The sequence below is a fragment of the Haliotis rufescens genome, unplaced genomic scaffold (genome assembly GCF_023055435.1).
Source record: "Haliotis rufescens isolate VD_foot unplaced genomic scaffold, xgHalRufe1.0.p SCAF_4, whole genome shotgun sequence".
In the NCBI taxonomy this organism is placed as follows: Eukaryota; Metazoa; Mollusca; class Gastropoda; order Lepetellida; family Haliotidae; genus Haliotis; species Haliotis rufescens.
In genome coordinates this window covers 8,137,007-8,157,568 of record NW_025964112.1, presented here as the reverse complement: position 1 = coordinate 8,157,568, position 20,562 = coordinate 8,137,007, and the positions used below count along the sequence as shown (strand labels likewise).

The 20,562-nt window shown below is 43.6% G+C and overlaps 1 protein-coding gene across 2 annotated transcripts in view; it reads left to right on the top strand.

Moving 5' to 3' along the window:
- LOC124135857 (vacuolar protein sorting-associated protein 16 homolog) overlaps positions 1-20,562 on the top strand; it is a 31,483-nt gene that overhangs the window by 1,724 nt on the left and 9,197 nt on the right. For both annotated transcript variants that reach the window (XM_046501487.2, XM_046501488.2), the window contains exons 3-18: positions 1,180-1,280; positions 1,978-2,106; positions 2,522-2,666; positions 3,176-3,294; positions 4,940-5,059; positions 6,624-6,679; positions 7,076-7,150; positions 7,537-7,631; positions 9,808-9,884; positions 11,548-11,673; positions 12,744-12,871; positions 13,855-13,999; positions 14,712-14,846; positions 15,947-16,055; positions 16,812-16,912; positions 18,671-18,775. In XM_046501487.2, the coding sequence (XP_046357443.1) occupies positions 1,180-1,280; positions 1,978-2,106; positions 2,522-2,666; positions 3,176-3,294; positions 4,940-5,059; positions 6,624-6,679; positions 7,076-7,150; positions 7,537-7,631; positions 9,808-9,884; positions 11,548-11,673; positions 12,744-12,871; positions 13,855-13,999; positions 14,712-14,846; positions 15,947-16,055; positions 16,812-16,912; positions 18,671-18,775 (1,766 nt within the window). The remainder of the gene's footprint in view (positions 1-1,179; positions 1,281-1,977; positions 2,107-2,521; positions 2,667-3,175; positions 3,295-4,939; positions 5,060-6,623; positions 6,680-7,075; positions 7,151-7,536; positions 7,632-9,807; positions 9,885-11,547; positions 11,674-12,743; positions 12,872-13,854; positions 14,000-14,711; positions 14,847-15,946; positions 16,056-16,811; positions 16,913-18,670; positions 18,776-20,562) is intronic.

Genomic DNA, 20,562 nt, shown 5'->3' with positions numbered 1-20,562 from the left:
TAAAAGAAGGCTGCATGGGTGTTTCAGCCAATCAGCTGTCTTAAATGATAAAATGATAACCTTAATGTTATTTCCACCTTGATTCAGAAATTTTGAGTTGCACAAATAACCAACGGGGAACAAAGATATCCATTTTATTGTGCTCTCTCATGGGTGTGGATGCCATGGCGCTCAGAAAAAACAGGATTTGGTTGATCATGTTGATATATCCCGAACAATATAATGGTGCCGATATACATTCTACTTTCAGAATTTGTCATTTTAATTTGATTTCAAGATACTCAAATCATATATACTTGTTTGAATGCTTCACTCACTTGTACCAAGAATTTATAAGCGTTGATGCTCATTGGCTAATTAGAAAGTTTCCTCTGGAGGTGTCCTGAGATCTTCATGCAGACAGGCATGATATGATTTTATTGAGAATGTGTTTAACTTGAATGACAGATATTTGTCAAGATATGTGATGATTAGTATTATTAAGCATAAAGTTTAATATCAGAGGTGCTTACTTCTGTTTAACACTTACCAGCTGGGTGGCCAAGTGGTGTGAGGATCCCTTGATTTGGGTTTGAATCCCAGATTCCTCCCGATTATGATCCTTGGTTTGTCTGCACCATGACCATACTCAGTGTAGCAATATGTAGAATTGGTAAATGTCTACAATCTGTGTCACGTAAAACTTTCTTCCCACATTAAGGTGTCATTCTGTTATATACCGTATTTGACGTAATAAGCGCCCAGGGCGCTCTCAAAATTAGAAATAGGGGGCCCTTATTAGAATAAAAAAATTATGAAAAAAAGTTGAAAGATCATAAATTTTGTGGTTCATGCTGACAGCCTGAAATGATAGAAAATAAAAGTCTGTGCGTATTATACACGACAGATATATTTGTCCACAATTTAATTGCCCATAATTAAGGGTGCATATAACACATGATTGCGTATTATACATGAATGAATGAGTCTTGTGTGCATTGATCAATCGGAAGGGGTGGTAATTGGGATTGTTCAATAGCCAATATATCAGCAAATATCGCTGTGGGCGCTTATTAGAGCGGGGCGCTTATTACGTCGAATATGGTAACTGAAATACTTTGTAAGATAGAGTTAAGAGTTTGGCTTAACCCAGCCATGTCAATGAGTTTTTCAGCGCTGTGTTCTATACTTTGTTTTCAGCTCTCATGAGAGATGAGAGCAAGTCTGGCAGGGTGACAACAAACGTCAAACCCATCATCAGTGTTTACAATACTGCAGGGAAACTTCTCAGTCAACTCAGGGTAGGTACAACATTGTACAAGGGAGGTTGATACCTCCAGATGGGAGCTCTAATCCAAGGTATCTACATTATTACATGTGGACAAACTCCCTACAGTCATGACAACCATGGCAACATTACAGTCTCAGGACATCACTACAACCATTGTTAAACTGTGACATGGTATCTCAGTGGGCTAGCACTATAGTACCAGCATTTGTCTGGACTACAAGCAGCCTCACATACACATGCTCGCACGCCAACACACGCATGCATGTTGATATATAATCTTAGACACGATCAGGCCTACCAATGAAAACTGACAGACCAACAGAAAACTGTCATATGCCTACAACACACAAGGAATCAGCGAAAGAAAACAATGAGAACGTAACCAAAATCTAAGAAACAACCTCATAAATGAGAGCACACTGCCAAAAACATGACCGCAGCTTTCCAGACTTGGCCTGCGTGGAACAGGAAGGAAGTTGACAGTCATGTCATGAGGATCAACAAACAGCGAGTAAACGTGCATCTTACAGCACAATATAGATTATTCTAGATGTGTATCGTTGTATTACGGCTGTAAGATGTAAATGTACAGTTTTCTGTTGCAGTCTGTCAGTTTGCGTTGGCAGGCCTGACAATGTTAAACCTCATTTCACCTCACCTGACACATTGTCATGCTGAGATTCTCATCAGTGTGTTTGTGTTGTCAGTGGAACAGTGGCCACGTGATACAGATAGGGTGGACAGTGACGGAGGAGCTGCTGTGTGTGCAGGACGATGGAGTTGTGTTGGTGTATGACATCTTCCTCAACTTCAAGAGGACATTTGGGATGGGCCAGGTGTGTACACAGCATGACTTGTTTCCTTCACATTCATGTTAACTGTTTTTTAGATAACCGCAGTCTAAGTAAGGTGTCACTTTTTAATCATATCATGTTTACAGTGTACAGGAGTTGTAGACACAGATTATCTTAATCTCACCAACCCACCACCCCTATAATACAAGACCAGAGCCTTAGCTGAAACAATATAAATTTCAAATAAATATTTTTTATGCTGGATCTGAACTGTACTTACAGTAACAAGTATACTCTTCTGGCAGTGAATTTTTTTTTCTTTATTTGAAATTGGTATTAATAATTTATAACCATGATTACAGTTAATTTGTTGTGTTGCATTTTGTACATGTCCCCTATATATTTGGTGGTTGACATTAGAGAAGTTTCTCCAAAATGGTTTCATTTTTCCCTGTAGGAGGCAAAGGATGTGAAGCTTTTAGACTGCAAAATATTCAACAGTTTCCAAGGCACTGGAATTGCTGTCATGACGACAGGATTCCGAATATTCCTTATCACCAATGCTGAAGATCCCCGTGTCAGGAAGCTGGCAGAAGTCCCAGGTATCACAACTTAAGCGTCAGGGTCGGACCGTTTCATTTTCAGAGGGAGCAGAGTTTTTTGTTTGAGAAACAATATTTTGCCTTCATTCTTAAAGGCATACATTTTTGTCAATTTGACTTTATATTTTTATTTTTTTCAATATATTTCTTGAACAAAATATTTTTCTCAAAAAGATCTCGTCGCATGGTTAAAATTGTGATGGCACAGTTAAAATAAGTTCCCCGTTCCTGTGGGGGCACACTTTGAGGTCTAACCTAGGATCATGCTCATGTAAACGGCACTGGAGGATTTTGAGACTGGTGTACAATTTTTTTTATGTTAAACTGTAGGTAAACAGTACATTGAAGGTGAGCTTCAGTACCTCCAGTCCATGGTGCTGGTAAGAATTTATAATGATCACAAAGAGAACCACTGTGGATGGAAGCCAAGACTTAAGACCTAGCCCAACATGGTGCTGTTAACTTCATTGTGATCCAGGATTATGCTGGAAGTTTTGCTTGCTTTCCAGGACTGAATTCTCTACCCAGTAGCTGGACCATTATCAACATAGAGAGGAAGTCTCTAGCCCTGGTTGCCAAGAATGACCAGCTCTTCCTTGTGGATCATGGAGGCCAGTATCAGGAGCAGGTAAATCAGGGGGACAGGAGCAGGTAAATCAGGGGGACAATATCATGAGCAGGTAAATCAGGGGGGCAGGAGAAGGTAAATCAGGGGGACAAGAGCAGGTAAATCAGGGGGACAATATCATGAGCAGGTAACTCATGGGGACAGGAGAAGGTAATTCAGGGATTCAGGGGGACAGTAGAAGGTAAATCAGGGGGGCAGGAGAAGGTAAATCAGAGGGACAATATCGTGAGCAGGTAAATCAGGGACAGGAGCAGGTAAATCAGGGGGACAATATCATGAGCAGGTAAATCAGGGGGACAGGAGCAGGTAAATCAGGTAAATCAGGGGGACAGGAGCAGGTAAATCAGGGGACAGTATCGTGAGCAGGTAAATCGGGGGGGGGGGGGGGGGGGCGGGGGGGGGGGGGGGGGCAGGAGAAGGTAAATCAGGGGGACAGGAGCAGGTAAATCAGGTAAATCAGGGGGACAGGAGCAGGTAAACCCGGGGGACAATATCATGAGCAGGTAAATCGGGGGCAGGAGCAGGTACTTGAGGCGGACAGGAGAAGGTACATGAGGCGGACAGGAGAAGGTAAATCAGGGGGACAGGAGAAGGTAAATCAGGGGGACAGGAGCAGGTACATGAGGCGGACAGGAGAAGGTACATGAGGCGGACAGGAGAAGGTAAATCAGGGGGTCAGGAGAAGGTAAATCAGGGGGACAGGAGAAGGTAAATCAGGGGGACAGTATCAAGAGCAGGTAAATCAGGGGGACAGGGGAAGGTAAATCAGGGGGACAATATTGTGAGCAGGTAAATCAGGGGGTCAGGAGCAGGTAAATCAGGGGGTCAGGAGAAGGTAAATCAGGGGGACAGGAGAAGGTAAATCAGGGGGACAGGAGAAGGTAAATCAGGGGGACAGGAGAAGGTAAATCAGGGGGACAGGAGAAGGTAAATCAGGGGGACAGTATCAAGAGCAGATAAATCAAGGGGACAGGAGCAGGTAAATCAGGGGGACAGGAGCAGGTACATGAGGCGGACAGGAGAAGGTACATGAGGCGGACAGGAGAAGGTAAATCAGGGGTACAGGAGAAGGTAAATCAGGGGGACAGGAGAAGGTAAATCAGGGGGACAGGAGAAGGTAAATCAGGCGGACAGGAGAAGGTAAATCAGGGGGACAGTATCAAGAGCAGATAAATCAAGGGGACAGGAGCAGGTAAATCATGGGGGCCAGGAGCAGGTAAATGAGGGGGACAATATCATAAGCAGGTAACTCAGGGGAACAGGAGCAGGTTAATCAGGAGGACAGAAGCAGGTAATTCAGGGGGTGGCAGGCGCAGGAAAATTAGGGGGGACAGGAGCAGGTAAATGAGGGGAACAAGAGCAGGTAAATCAGGTAAATACTGGCGACTCATACCAGTCTGTATCATTATATATATATATTAAGATACGACAGGATAGATGAGAGGTTTTCATACTTTTTAGCTACTGCATAATATTCTGGTGTGTTCAATACCACCAGCCCAGTAGTTATAAAAGACATTCAAAATTAATTTTGTTATTTTATTCATAACTTGATACCGGTTTGTACTTTATAAATAAGTATTTACAATCCCAAGTTGTAAAATTGTGTCTGGCCTTTTTCAACATGATAGTGTGATGTTCACAGTCGCCGGAGGTGGAGTCCGAGGTGGAGGCGTACGTTGGCATGGCGCTGTCCTTCAACAACAAGTACCTGGCTCTCTTCACACAGACTGGGATGATATGGATCGGCTCCTCAGACTTACAGGTACCGGATGTTATCTGTGGAACACTGCACCACAGGGATCCTGTGGCAGAATACATCCTTAACTTGTTGTTAAAAAGTCACACTCAGCAATATTCAAGCTATACAACAAAGGCCTGGAAATAATTGAGTCTTGATCTGGCAACCAGTGATTAATATTATGAGCAACATCATATGTTGTTGGGGTATGATGACACACTGAACACACCCAATCCATTTAGCTGCATCTTACAACAAGCATAGGGCTGCATCTTACAACAAGCATAGGGCTGCATCTTACAACAAGCATAAAGCTGCATCTTACAACAGGCATAGAACTGCATCTTACAACAGGCATAGAACTGCATCTTACAACAAGCATAGAGCTGCATCTTACAACAAGCATAGGGCTGCATCTTACAACAAGCATAGAACTGCATCTTACAACAGGCATAGAACTGCATCTTACAACAAGCATAGAACTGCATCTTACAACAAGCATAGAGCTGCATCTTACAACAAGCATAGGGCTGCATCTTACAACAAGCATAGGGCTGCATCTTACAACAAGCATAGAGCTGCATCTTACAACAAGCATAGAACTGCATCTTACAACAAGCATAGAGCTGCATCTTACAACAAGCATAGAGCTGCATCTTACAACAAGCATAGAGCTGCATCTTACAACAAGCATAGAGCTGCATCTTACAACAAGCATAGAACTACATCTTACAACAAGCATAGAGCTGCATCTTACAACAAGCATAGAGCTGCATCTTACAACAAGCATAGAACTGTATCTTACAACAAGCATAGAGCTGCATCTTACAACAAGCATAGAACTGTATCTTACAACAAGCATAGAGCTGCATCTTACAACAGGCATAGAGCTGCATCTTACAACAAGCATAGAGCTGCATCTTACAACAAGCATAGAGCTGCATCTTACAACAAGCATAGAACTGCATCTTACAACAAGCATAGAACTGTATCTTACAACAAGCATAGAGCTGCATCTTACAACAAGCATAGAGCTGCATCTTACAACAAGCATAGAACTGCATCTTACAACAAGCATAGAACTGTATCTTACAACAAGTATAGAACTGCATCTTACAACAAGCATAGAGCTGCATCTTACATCAAGCATAGGTTGCTGGGGACCTATTGTCACCTGGAATCCCCACATATCTGTCAAAAGTGTTAACCGTTCTGAGGATTGAGATGTTATCTTTTGTGACCTGGCAGATTTTGTCCTAGTATCTGAACAGAATGGTTCATTACTAATGTTATCAACCACTGGTTTGCCAGGCCCAAACTCAGTTCCTTTCAAACCAGTGGAAATATACTTTACTAAGAATGTGTCATCCTAGATATAACATTTGTTACACTGTAGGTATATCTGGAGCATGGCTGACTGCTGCATAAACTGCTCCATAGCTGGACTATTGCTGTCTGTAGGGTAAATAACATGCGCTCATTCAGGAAGTCACTGAACAGTGTTGGTATTATTGTATCTGTAATTTCAGCTTATTATTAAAATTTACATATTTTTTAGTTTTAAGTACCTTTTCTTTTCTTGTTTCAGAAATGTTATTGTGAATTCAACACCAAATCCAAGTCCCCGCCAAATCAACTTGCATGGTATGTCATAATCTGATATGTTCTCGACAGATCACATGTAGTGACATGCTATGTGAATGTGTATTGAGTGACATTCTTCTTTCGACATGGTCTATCTAATAACTTCTGGATCACATAATTTACCCATTTCTTTTGCAAAAATTTAAAAAAACATTTTCAAGGGTTCCTACTATTTGAATCTCCATGACATAGTCCGTATGCCTTTCCTTTCCTTTTTCCAAAAAGTCTATGAGGACAGTCTTATGGAAACTTTTCAAAAATAAGTTTTTCTGGTTTGGAGGAGAAAATTTTGTTTTACACAATTAAGTTGTATACCTTATCAATTATAAAAAATGCATTGCCAGAGACTTGACGTGATGGAAGAGCTAGATTGTTCATTGTTCTGTCTGTATACAGGTGTGGCAACGGTGCTGTGGTAGCGATGTGGGACAGGCTGATGGTTGTGGTCGGACCAGATAAAGACTGGATCAAGTATCCTTTACATGTTCCCTCAGAGGGATGCTTGGGCACCAGGGTAGTCACCATCAGCTTAATCTAAATAGTCCATAATTTATTGTTATTGATTTTTCCCATAACATTTCGACATTTCACTTGTCTCCATCCAGTGGGATATTCTTTGTCAGAATAGGTCCCCAAATACTTCATGTCTTTCATAAGAGGCAATTACGATGTTATTAAGATGTGGGCAGTCAGGATCTGTGACTTTGCTGACTGCATGTCATCGTACCCTGATGAAGTGTGTCTCCCTCCCTCACTCACTCCCTAACTTACTCCCTCACTCACTCACTCACTCACTCACTCACTCACTCACTCACTCACTCACTGTCCGAAAAATATTATTCCTTAATCCGGTTCAGATACAACTTTGACAGCCCAGTCTCTCTAGTACAGGAGGAAGATGGGCTGAGGATATTCGGGGATGATATTCATGAGTTTCTCCAGAAAGTGCCAGGTATGTAAAACAGATGTGTCATCAGGGCTCTGAAGGAGGACACAGAGTGATATCTTGTCATCAGGGCTCTGAAGGAGGGAACAGAGTTATGCCTTGTCATCAGGGCTCTGAAGGGGGACACAGAGTGATATCTTGTCATCAGGGCTCTGAAGGAGGGAACAGAGTGATATGTTGTCATCAGGGCTCTGAAGGGGGACACAGAGTGATATCTTGTCATCAGGGCTCTGAAGGAAGGAACAGAGTTATGCCTTGTCATCAGGGCTCTGAAGGGGGACACAGAGTGATATCTTGTCATCAGGGCTCTGAAGGAGGGAACAGAGTGATATGTTGTCATCAGGGCTCTGAAGGGGGACACAGAGTGATATCTTGTCATCAGGGCTCTGAAGGAGGACACAGAGTGATGACTTGTCATCAGGGCTCTGAAGGAGGACACAGAGTGATGACTTGTCATCAGGGCTCTGAAGGAGGACACAGAGTGATGACTTGTCATCAGGGCTCTGAAGGAGGGAACAGAGTGATTTCTTGTCATCAGGGCTCTGAAGGAGGACACAGAGTGATGCCTCTCATCATGGCTCTGAAGGAGGTCACAGAGTGAAGCCTTGTCATCAGGGCTCTGAAGGAGGGCACAGAGTGATGCCTCTCATCATGGCTCTGAAGGAGGGAACAGAGTGATGACTTGTCATCAGGGCTCTGAAGGAGGACACAGAGTGATGTCTTGTCATCAGGGCTCTGAAGGAGGGAACAGAGTGATGTCTTGTCATCAGGGCTCTGAAGGAGGACACAGAGTGATGTCTTGTCATCAGGGCTCTGAAGGAGGACACAGAGTGATGACTTGTCATCAGGGCTCTGAAGGAGGACATAGAGTGATGACTTGTCATCAGGGCTCTGAAGGAGGGAACAGAGTGATGACTTGTCATCAGGGCTCTGAAGGAGGACACAGAGTGATGACTTGTCATCAGGGCTCTGAAGGAGGACACAGAGTGATGACTTGTCATCAGGGCTCTGAAGGAGGACACAGAGTGATGACTTGTCATCAGGGCTCTGAAGGAGGACACAGAGTGATGACTTGTCATCAGGGCTCTGAAGGAGGGAACAGAGTGATTTCTTGTCATCAGGGCTCTGAAGGAGGACACAGAGTGATGCCTCTCATCATGGCTCTGAAGGAGGTCACAGAGTGAAGCCTTGTCATCAGGGCTCTGAAGGAGGGCACAGAGTGATGCCTCTCATCATGGCTCTGAAGGAGGGAACAGAGTGATGACTTGTCATCAGGGCTCTGAAGGAGGACACAGAGTGATGTCTTGTCATCAGGGCTCTGAAGGAGGGAACAGAGTGATGTCTTGTCATCAGGGCTCTGAAGGAGGACACAGAGTGATGTCTTGTCATCAGGGCTCTGAAGGAGGACATAGAGTGATGACTTGTCATCAGGGCTCTGAAGGAGGGAACAGAGTGATGACTTGTCATCAGGGCTCTGAAGGAGGGAACAGAGTGGTGCCTTGTCATCAGGGCTCTGAAGGAGAACACAGAGGGATGCTATGTCATCAGGGCCCTGAAGGAGGGCTGTGATCTTGAGGACAGGGTTATTGTCTTATTGACACTCCAACACTGACTTCGCTCATCTTCCCAAGTTCAATAGCTCTGTAGGATCTCAGATAAGAACAGGTCCCAGCATATATTGTTGACTAAATCAGACCAGGTGGTCAGGTTCTATGACTTGGCTGATCATGTGTCACCTTGCTCCGATGCTGTGGACCATTGTATTCAGACACTGGCTTGCTTGACCCAGACTTGATTATTTACAGGCTGCTATTATGTAGCTGGAACATAGCTGACTGTGGCATTAATCAGCCTTCAAGCACACATTTAACCACCAGTACCCATACTTATAGCTCAAAACCTTAGAGTTCAAATCCTACAGTGGGAATCCAAGTATTCTGCACTGCATTAACATTATCATTAACTGTCATCTCAATTGGGGACATCATTTCCTATTCCCTTGACAATAACAGGACACAGTGTTGAGTGGAGAAGAGATCAGTGTTTACTGATAATTGTAAAATGAACAGGTCTATGCTCTTATCTGATCAGTTGAAAAATGTTCTTAGATTGGATTGGAAGCTGGAAATCTTTGGATCATTTACTGTAAAGATACTCCTGTATCTGTTTCTTCCATCCCTAGCTGTGACAGAACAAATCTTCAAGATCGGATCCATGGAGCCAGGGGCCATGTTGTTCGAGGCATCCAGGGAATTCCAGGTGTGTAACTTGCAAGCAAAAATAGACACCAGCAAAAACTCACCTGTTAATTACAGGCCATCATTACATAACTGAAGAAAAGTAACAAATGTTATGTTTGGGATATCACTTTCTCAGTAAAGTACAAATTCTCATACTTTTTTTGGTTGAGTTTTGCCTGGGATTCGAACCCACACTGAAGAAAAGTAATTGTGCAATTATTGTTGTGATGCCAGTAGGTAACACTTGTTTAGGGAAATTAACAACGATGTTGATAGTGATCTAATAAGGAGAAGCCACATGGTCATTTATAGTCTTTGACGTTAACCATTAGCCCGGAGTCTGGTGAACTGTTAGTCCGTCAGTTTCATTTTTAGACGATGATTTTGTAGATAAGGTTCAGTGTACAATATAGGGCACGAGTTGTAGCCCAGTGTTTGACATGTTTTAAATATATAGTAGCACTTAGAACACTCATTTGTAGGTTGTATGAACTGACTTAATGATTGAACCATACAATCATATTGTTATGATGTCATTTTATTTTTTATCCCCCGCCGCGCGAAAGCGCGAAGCGGGGGATATAGTATTCACGACCGTCCGTCCGTCCGTCCGTCCGTACGTCCCACCTGTTTGTTGCCGCGATATCTCAAGAACTAAACACTGGATTGTCTTCATATTTGGAACTATGGTGTATATACAGACTCCGCAGACACCAGTCGGTTTTGGTGACCTTGACCCCATTTTCAAGGTCACAGCAGGCATATCTGCTTTTGGAGTTGGAAAACAGTGTTGCCGCGATATCTCAAGAACTAAACACTGGATTGTCTTCATATTTGGAACTATGGTGTATATACAGACTCCGCAGACACCAGTCGGTTTTGGTGACCTTGATCCCATTTTCAAGGTCACAGCAGACAAATCTGCTTTTAGAGTTGGAAAACGGTGTTGCCGCGATATCTCAAGAACTAAACACTGGATTGTCTTCATATTTGGAACTATGGTGTATATACAGACTCCGCAGACACCAGTCGGTTTTGGTGACCTTGATCCCATTTTCAAGGTCACAGCAGACAAATCTGCTTTTGGAGTTAGAAAACGGTGTTGCCGCGATATCTCAAGAACTAAACACTGGATTGTCTTCATATTTGGAACTATGGTGTATATACAGACTCCGCAGACACCAGTCGGTTTTGGTGACCTTGATCCCATTTTCAAGGTCACAGCAGACAAATCTGCTTTTAGAGTTGGAAAACGGTGTTGCCGCGATATCTCAAGAACTAAACACTGGATTGTCTTCATATTTGGAACTATGGTGTATATACAGACTCCGCAGACACCAGTCGGTTTTGGTGACCTTGATCCCATTTTCAAGGTCACAGCAGACAAATCTGCTTTTGGAGTTGGAAAACGGTGTTGCCACAATATCTCAAGAACTAATCGCTGGATTGTCTTCATATTTGGTACTATGGTGTACAGGCGGGGGATATTTCGTCACTCTGTGACAAATACTTGTTATTTTAAAAATTCAATACTTTCGTATTGTCTTATAAGCTGGAATATTATTATTTGAAATTTGATAGAATTCCGGTTATACTCATAAATGTATGCCCATTATGTTCTACAAAATAGATATATGACCATGTCAGCATGAATAGAATCCTAAGTGATTTGATTTTTCCAGAAACGCAGCCAGAAAGCTGATGAATATGTGAGGATGATCAAGGACAAACTGGACATTGCAGTGGACCAGTGTATTGAGGCAGCGGGGAATGAGATTGAACCAAATAAACAGAGATTACTGCTGAGGGTAAGTGGTGGCACAGGATCCTGTGCACAGAACCATGGTCACCAATGAGGTGAAGTAAAGCAACGTTGGTCGTGGAGAGTAGTTGGATCGGTGACCGTGTTCGTCAGCTTGACTCCTGAGAGTTCCTAGGGCTTCGGTCCTGCCTCACACAGAAGCACATGCAGCACATGTGGCGTCTCTTGCAAGTGACTTTGTTCCAAACATGCCTCTGTTCACCAAGCAGGGAATGTTACCCAGCAGTGAATGTGTAATGTGGTAATGTGACTGTTAACTTTCTAGCACCTCACAGGCAGCTTGGGTTGTGTACTCCCCAGCAACTGTGAAAGAATATTGAATGCACACTATTCTATTGACCCGGGTAATAATGGTATAAGGGCTTTGAGCAATGTTCAACAGATGGACTAAAGCTTATTACAAATATCAATTTATTATTATATTATTTGATTGTTCAACTATCACATCAAACTGTTACAGCATATAAACATTGCCTGGAGATGTTTTTGAATAGAATTTTGATGTTGCCAGTGATCTGAGACATATCCTGCTTCATTTTATGTAAAATAAGGAACGAATAAACACATTTCCATGCAAATTGTTGCCCTCTGAGGATGGCTATATCTCATTATTCCTACTAGAGTATGGACCTGAGGCATGTGGCCCTGTGTACAGCACACAGCTCACAAAGTGGGTCGCAGAAAGTAGTTGGATCGGTGACTGCGCCCGGCAACTTGACTCCTGAGACTTCCTAGGTCTTCGGTCCTGCCCCCACACTTTCAGCAAATGTTCATAATGGGCCTCTATTATCAGCAAATGTTCAAAATGGGCCTCTATTAACCCAGCAGTAAATGGGTACCTGATACAATGAGATGATGATATGACTTTTAACCTGTTAGCACCTCAGGCTGAATGGGTTGTATACGCCCCAGGGACCTGAGAATGAAAATTGAGCACACACTGATCAATAACCAGTGTAAATATGGAGATCTATCATGATCAAAGCGGAATTTATGCAAATTCATAATTTAATCTTTTTTACTCACTCACTCACTCACTCTGTGCTTGTGTTTCAGGCTGCTTCATTTGGTAAATGCTTCTTGACCGACTACCGGCCGGAGGCGTTTGTCAACATGTGTCAGATGCTACGAGTGTTGAACCAAGTCAGACATCACTCTGTGGGTATTCCGCTCACATACGTACAGTATCCTTCTGGCAGAACTAGTGAATCGGTATTTAAAACCTGGGTGCTGTCATGTCATGTGGGGGCGGTCGGGTAGCCTAGTGGTTAAAGCGTTCGCTCGTCATGCTGAAGACCCGGATTCGATTCCCGACATGGGTACAATGTGTGAAGCCCATTTCTGGTGTCCCCCGCCGTGATATTGCTGGAATATTGCTTAAAGCGGCGTAAAACCATACTCACTCACTCACTCACTCATGTCATGTGCCCAGTCATCCAAGTCACCACAGTTCGCTGTGCAGAGTTATGTCCCTTGGGCATGCAAGAAACCTGTGACAGTGGGTTCGAATCCTGGGTTACCCAGATTATGTTTGTCAACAGCTCGTAATTTTCACTAAAGTGGTAAACATCTAAGACCTGCATCACTTCAGGCTTTCCTTCCACATTAAGCTGACATGCTGGGATATAACTGGAATACTGTTCAAAGCGATGTTAAACCCAACTCACTCACTCACTATTGACAGATGTAACAAGTTGAAGATAAAAAAAATATTTCATTGACACACTGGATAATTTGTCTGACTTACACCTTATCTGTTACGCCTTGTCTTTACAAGTTCCCTGAGCCGCTGGCTAGAGTATAATTGTTGTTAACCCCTGCAAGTTACTGTGGCCTGGTTGTGCTGGTTTTCCCCAAATATTTCATCTAACTACTTCTTCCGTTTCAATCTAACCCGGAATAACCATGGTCCCAAGCAACCTATAATACCAGGCAACTTGATGGATTGGATGTCAGACCTTGAGACTTGGTTGGTTGTGTGTCATCGTAACCCAATTGTGGGGATCGTTCATCATAATGTCAATCACTTGTGTTACTGTTCCAGACTTGATTGTTCAGTCTGCCGACATAAGACTGCAATATTGCTGATTATGGCGTAAAACAACAAACAAGGAAACAAGATTTATGCATCATGTTGTGTACTTGCATTTACCTTAACACCTTTAAGACTGGAGCACCTGTCAATGTCGGTGCTGATAGATCGACTGGTTCTCCGGAAGTTCTTCTGCCTGGCTATAAAGATCTGCCAGTATCTGAAGATCCCGGATGCAGAGGGTACCAGCAGAATACTGGCGCACTGGGCCTGCTACAAGGTAGGGCCGCACTTCTCAACCCAAATATACCTGTAACTTTGGCCAGATGGCATTGTGTGAGTTCCTGCTGATTGCACTGTCGTGATTCTTAGCACTAGGATCACTATAGAGATACATTAATGCATGTGATGACATGGTATGGCTCCTGTCTATTCTGGAGGTGTACTAGTCCCCAGTTACCTGTGCTTGACCAGTGGATAGGGTGGTCAGGTGCTCATATATCCAATCACTGGTTTGTCTGGTCTAGATGTTATTATGTACAGAATGTCGTGATACAGCTGGAAGGAAGGTGTCTAAGGTTTAAAAAATGGAGAGAGTGCAACAGCAATGGCAGACTGGCACCTTCATTGTCATTGTCCTGGGACGTGTGATGCATTATGGTTGATTACTGACTAACACTCAGTTCAATCATTCTGTTAGAATTTCCTCCCGTATGGAATCCAGGTTAGAATAATTCACAGGCAAATCTGTGTCATGAGAGGCAACAAAATGACTTGATCATCATTTGGACATTGCTCATAATATCAATCACTGGTTTGTCGGGTCAAGACTTGAATAAATGTAGGCTGTGTCATACAGATGGCATATCGCTGGGGGTGACGTAAGGCAAGAAACAAGCAAAACAATCAATCATTTTCTGTTATTATTTGTTTCTATGGAATTACAGCTTTGAGTTTTCACCTGGTACTCTGCACTCCACTGTTGCCTACAGGTGCAGCAGAAGCATGAGGAGGAGGACACCCTGGCTAAAGCCATCTCCCAGAAGCTGCTGGATGTCCCGGGGGTCTCCTTCTCCGAGATTGCCAGCCAGGCTCTGGACCAGGGCAGGAAGCAGCTAGCCATCAAGGTAACACAGCCATTGTCGTACACAGCCAGATATATATTGCCTAGCTACACAGGTGCAGTGAGAAGAGCCATCTCTGAAAGCCTTCATTATGAACAACAGTTACAGGAAAATGAGCTCCGTGCCATATTACTCTTCAACACTATTCGCCAATCCCTCTAAAGAATTTTGAAATTGGGTAACTAGACCTACCAGTACTAGCAATCACTGAAAAGAAACTACCTTGACCTGTTTGATGACGCTGATGAATATTTAAAAGTGGCCCATTCCCATTACAACCATTTGAAAATTTAGTTTTAGTTGAAACATGACTCCAAGGTTTTGGCTCAAAATGTAAAGGCCAGAGGGCTTTTCAGAAGCTCATGGTTATACATTTGTTATATATTTGTGTTTTGACTAACTTAGGATGTAAGAAATACCAGAATGAATAAAAAATAACCCACCTTATTGAAACAATACTGTAGTCGTGGTATAAAATAAATTCATTGACAGCGGGTTAGAGAAAGAGCACACGCAACATGTGCACAACTGAAGTCATGACATGTAACATTGAACACACTTTCATCACCTGTTTTGGTGGCTCAGTGGGAAAAAAGCTGGTTTCAAAACTAAATATGATATGGCTAGGATAAGGATAAATAAATAGTCTTGGTTCTCAGGCACTGCCCACATCATCAAAAAGTTCATTGCATGTTTTGTTTTTGTTTCCATTTTCAATTTTTTTTGCGCATTGTGTTTAAGTATTAGGATTTTTATATTTTTTTGAAAATGGAAATAAAAACAAAACATGCAGCAGACTTTATGATGTTTTTTTAGCCTAAGATTGCAGGTTAGGTTCACTTCATGAAATTTTTTGTGTGACTTTCAACCTCTCAAAAATTAACATTTGATGCATATGAAAAGGTTGTTTGTACAATTCAACTGTAAAATGTCGGTCTTACAATTCAAGTGAACAACCTCTAAGCAGGTCTTGCAATTCAATTTCTCATTCTCATTCTGACTTGTAGTGAAAATAATCAGCCATACGTGGAATATTCAGATGATATTGATTGAAGCATATAGATTTTTCTGAGACAACAGTTGTCTCCCCTTGACTGTTTCAGCTGCTGGAGTATGAGCCCAAGGCATCAGAGCAGGTGCCCCTGTTGCTGAAGATGGATCAGGATCACACAGCTCTGGGCAAGGCCATCGACAGTGGAGACAGTGATTTAGGTACCCATGACAACCACTTGTTTAAACTCATTTCCTCTTTTGTTTTTTGACTCTGCACCTATTCCTTGTGGCAAGTATATGGAAGTAGTGTGTTCTTTGTATGTAGTTTTGTTTGTAAACTTTGCACTCATGAATATTCCAGCTGTAGAATGAAGTGTTGATGATGTCTGTACCACACAAACCAGTGATTGATATAATGAGCTACAATCCATGCTATCAGAGTATACTGACATGCAATCAACCAAGTCACTGAGCCTGACACTCGATCAGTTAAGTCAACTCACATGACAAGCCTGACACTCGATCAGTTAAGTCAACTCACATGACAAGCACAAGCTGCTGGGGACTGATTCTAGCCCCTGGGGTCCCGCTATGTGTGAACCTAGCCAAGAACATGTACAATATATTTGTACCCAATTCCAAACCAACATGATGACACACCCTGTGTTTGCTTCCATTATTTACAAAACTTTGCAGTTGTAGAGGTTGTAGAACCATAGCAGCTACATCCTAATATATTCATATATGACGTACAAATCTCCTTGCCTCATCTTACCTTGTGTATTTAACATGTTTAATACTAGATCTACTTTCAGTCTAAAAAATAGTTAGCGCTCATGAAAGTAATTTGGCATGAGTGATAATTGATAGTACTATTTACTACATTGAGACATTGACCTTCTCTTCTTGTTTTACTTTTAGCTGCATATGGTTTATGTCATGAGATTAAAGTAAGAATGAATGATTGTGTTTCAGTGTACACAGTGCTGTTACGACTCAAGGAGAAACTTCAGAGCAGTGGTGACTTCCTCATGACGATCCGAACCATGCCTATTGCCTACTCCCTCTATATACAGGTAGATAACTAGAGCCATGCCTATTGCCTACTCCCTCTGTATACAGGTAGATAACTAGAGCCTACTCCCTCTATATACAGGTAGATAACTAGAGCCTACTCCCTCTATATACAGGTAGATAACTAGAGCCATGCCTATTGGCTACTCCCTCTGTATACAGGTAGATAACTAGAGTCATGCCTATTGCCTACTCCCTCTATATACAGGTAGATAACTAGAGCCATGCCTATTGGCTACTCCCTCTATATACAGGTAGATAACTAGAGCCATGCCTATTGGCTACTCCCTCTGTATACAGGTAGATAACTAGAGTCATGCCTATTGCCTACTCCCTCTATATACAGGTAGATAACTAGAGCCATGCCTATTGGCTACTCCCTCTGTATACAGGTAGATAACTAGAGCCATGCCTATTGGCTACTCCCTCTGTATACAGGTAGATAACTAGAGCCATGCCTATTGCCTACTCCCTCTATATACAGGTAGATAACTAGAGCCATGCCTATTGCCTACTCCCTCTGTATACAGGTAGATAACTAGAGTCATGCCTATTGGCTACTCCCTCTATATACAGGTAGATAACTAGAGCCATGCCTATTGGCTACTCCCTCTGTATACAGGTAGATAACTAGAGTCATGCCTATTGCCTACTCCCTCTATATACAGGTAGATAACTAGAGCCATGCCTATTGCCTACTCCCTCTATATACAGGTAGATAACTAGAGTCATGCCTATTGCCTACTCCCTCTATATACAGGTAGATAACTAGAGCCATGCCTATTGCCTACTCCCTCTGTATACAGGTAGATAACTAGAGTCATGCCTATTGCCTACTCCCTCTATATACAGGTAGATAACTAGAGTCATGCCTATTGCCTACTCCCTCTATATACAGGTAGATAACTAGAGCCATGCCTATTGCCTACTCCCTCTATATACAGGTAGATAACTAGAGGCCTACTCCCCATATATACAGGTAGATAATTCAAGCCATGCCTAATGCCTACTCCCTCTATATACAGGTAGATAACTAGAGCCATGCCTATTGCCTACTCCCCCTATATACAGGTAGATAATTCAAGCCATGCCTATTGGCTACTCCCTCTGTATACAGGTAGATAACTAGAGCCATGCCTATTGCCTACTCCCTCTATATACAGGTAGATAACTAGAGGCCTACTCCCCATATATACAGGTAGATAATTCAAGCCATGCCTAATGCCTACTCCCTCTATATACAGGTAGATAACTAGAGCCATGCCTATTGCCTACTCCCCCTATATACAGGTAGATAATTCAAGCCATGTCTAATGCCTACTTCCTCTATATACAGGTAGATAACTTGTCCTGTAAACAATACGGCTGCTATGTTAACCTCCCCCTCCCTTATGCTGTAAACAATACGGCTGCTATGTTAACCTCCCTCTCCCTTATGCTGTAAACAATACGGCTGCTATGTTAACCTCCCTCTCCCTTATGCTGTAAACAATACGGCTGCTATGTTAACCTCCCCCTCCCTTATGCTGTAAACAATACGGCTGCTATGTTAACCTCCCTCTCCCTTATGCTGTAAACAATACGGCTGCTATGTTAACCTCCCCCTCCCTTATGCTGTAAACAATACGGCTGCTATGTTAACCTCCCTCTCCCTTATGCTGTAAACAATACGGCTGCTATGTTAACCTCCCCCTCCCTTATGCTGTAAACAATATGGCTCATATGTTAGCCTAGCTAACTATCCTTCCTCCCCTCCACAGTTCTGCAAGCAGCAGAACCCCAAGCTGGTGGAGGACCTGTACTACCAGGAGGACAACTTCCTGGACAACGGCAACTGCAAGGTCGTCAGGAGCTTCCAGGAGGAGGTAGGACCAACACAACTCATTACGTGTTATACATTGCATGCTACACGTTACATGTTACTCTTTGCGCTTTGTTACTTGTTACATGTTGCACTTTACATGTTACACATACATCATGTCTGGTATTATAGATGGAATATTGCTGACTGTGCACAATTTTGCAAACAAAACAAAACATATTGAAAGTAGGGTTGCACTCCATACATTTACACATGTACACTAGCTGAGTTTTAGGCATGACTACTTAATTACATTAAGTAATACGTTACCACTGTTATACCGAGGCTGTTGTCTCCCACAACTGCTGCTATAGCGAAATCTACCACAGAGATCTCAATTACCTCATGCAGCACGTGCGTAGCCACCTAGCTGCCATGTGACACCCTTCACTCTTGTCTCCTTCGTCTGCTTAGCAAGACGTGTTTTCTCCTGCTGAAGCGTTCCTTGAAGATTTGGTGATATTTATTATAGTTTATTCTCTAATAAACTGTGCTTTTATGGGGCGTTGCGGTAGCTACGCTTGGTTATAATTTTCCCGCCAAACGGAAAATTTTTCCCGCCCTTTTTTCTCTATACTTGCGGGGTTCGCGTATGCACGTTGTGTTTTACGTTTCCCCTGTTCTTGTATGTTTTGGGGGTTAACATAACTTATTTCTTTAATAAAAGTTATATGTGTATGTTATATGTTCACATTGCTCGTTTATTTTCTTGTGAAAATGCTCGTTTGTGAATCGTTGTGGTGCGTGCGTTGTAACCATGTTTTGTTCTTTGTTTATAGCAAACAATGTCTGACATGGATATGTCCCCAGTATCCACCCCCTCTACCCCTGCTCCTCGGAGTTGTGGGGTGTGCAGAAAGTTTTTGTCATCCCGGGATCCCCACGATCGTTGCCCGCGGTGCAGGGTTCCTTGCGGGGACACCCGGTGTACCCTGTGCGAAGGTCTGGGGCCTGCGGAGTTTGAGCGGTACCGGCTGTACGTACAGTCCGTCTCCACCCCTGTGGTGGCCGGTTCGTCCGGTCGGGGTCCCCGTGCGGGTACCACCTCCTCGGCTGCGGCGGATCCCCTTGCGGCCCTCGGGCTGTCTGGGGCTTCCGTCACCGCATTATTGTCAAAACTTGTGGACTCCAAGCTGGCGGCCTTATCGCAAGATAGGCCGCTGGCTGTTCCGTCCCCGGCCTCTTCGGTGGCCGCGGGTTCGGACGCGGGGTCCACCGGTACGGCGGCGGCTGCCGTGGTTACCGGTCCTTCCCCTGAACCGTTGCTTCCGCTATCGGTTAAGGACCGCGTTGCCATGGTGTATGACCTCTTCGAGGACATGCCAAAGCCCCTGCCGATACCGCGGGGAATCCACGGTTCCGTGGGTTCCTCCGAGGTATACGACGAGACGTCCGACAAGGCTTTCCCGGCATCAACCTTGCTGCGCGGGATTAAGCCTTCTTTGGAGAAGGCCTTCACGGCTGCCTCCGGTCGGGGTCTCCTGTTACCTCCCCCGTCGTGGAGAAAAGGGTCTATCCCAGTACATGACCTTGCCTTTCCCGAGGCTGGTCCTTCTGCGGAAGCCCATGTGGAGCGTTTGGGGGTCCGTGCCCCACCGGTTGCCACGGTACCACAAGGTACCTTGCAACAGCTGGACACCCTCGCTCGACACTCCATGCTGGCAATGTCTCACGGAGACACATACCTGGCTGCAGCGGCCAGTCTGGTCGAAGGTTCTCCCACGGACCGAGACCAGCGCATTTACAACTGCTTGCTCGGTTTGAATGCTTCCCTGGAGTACGTTGCCGGGG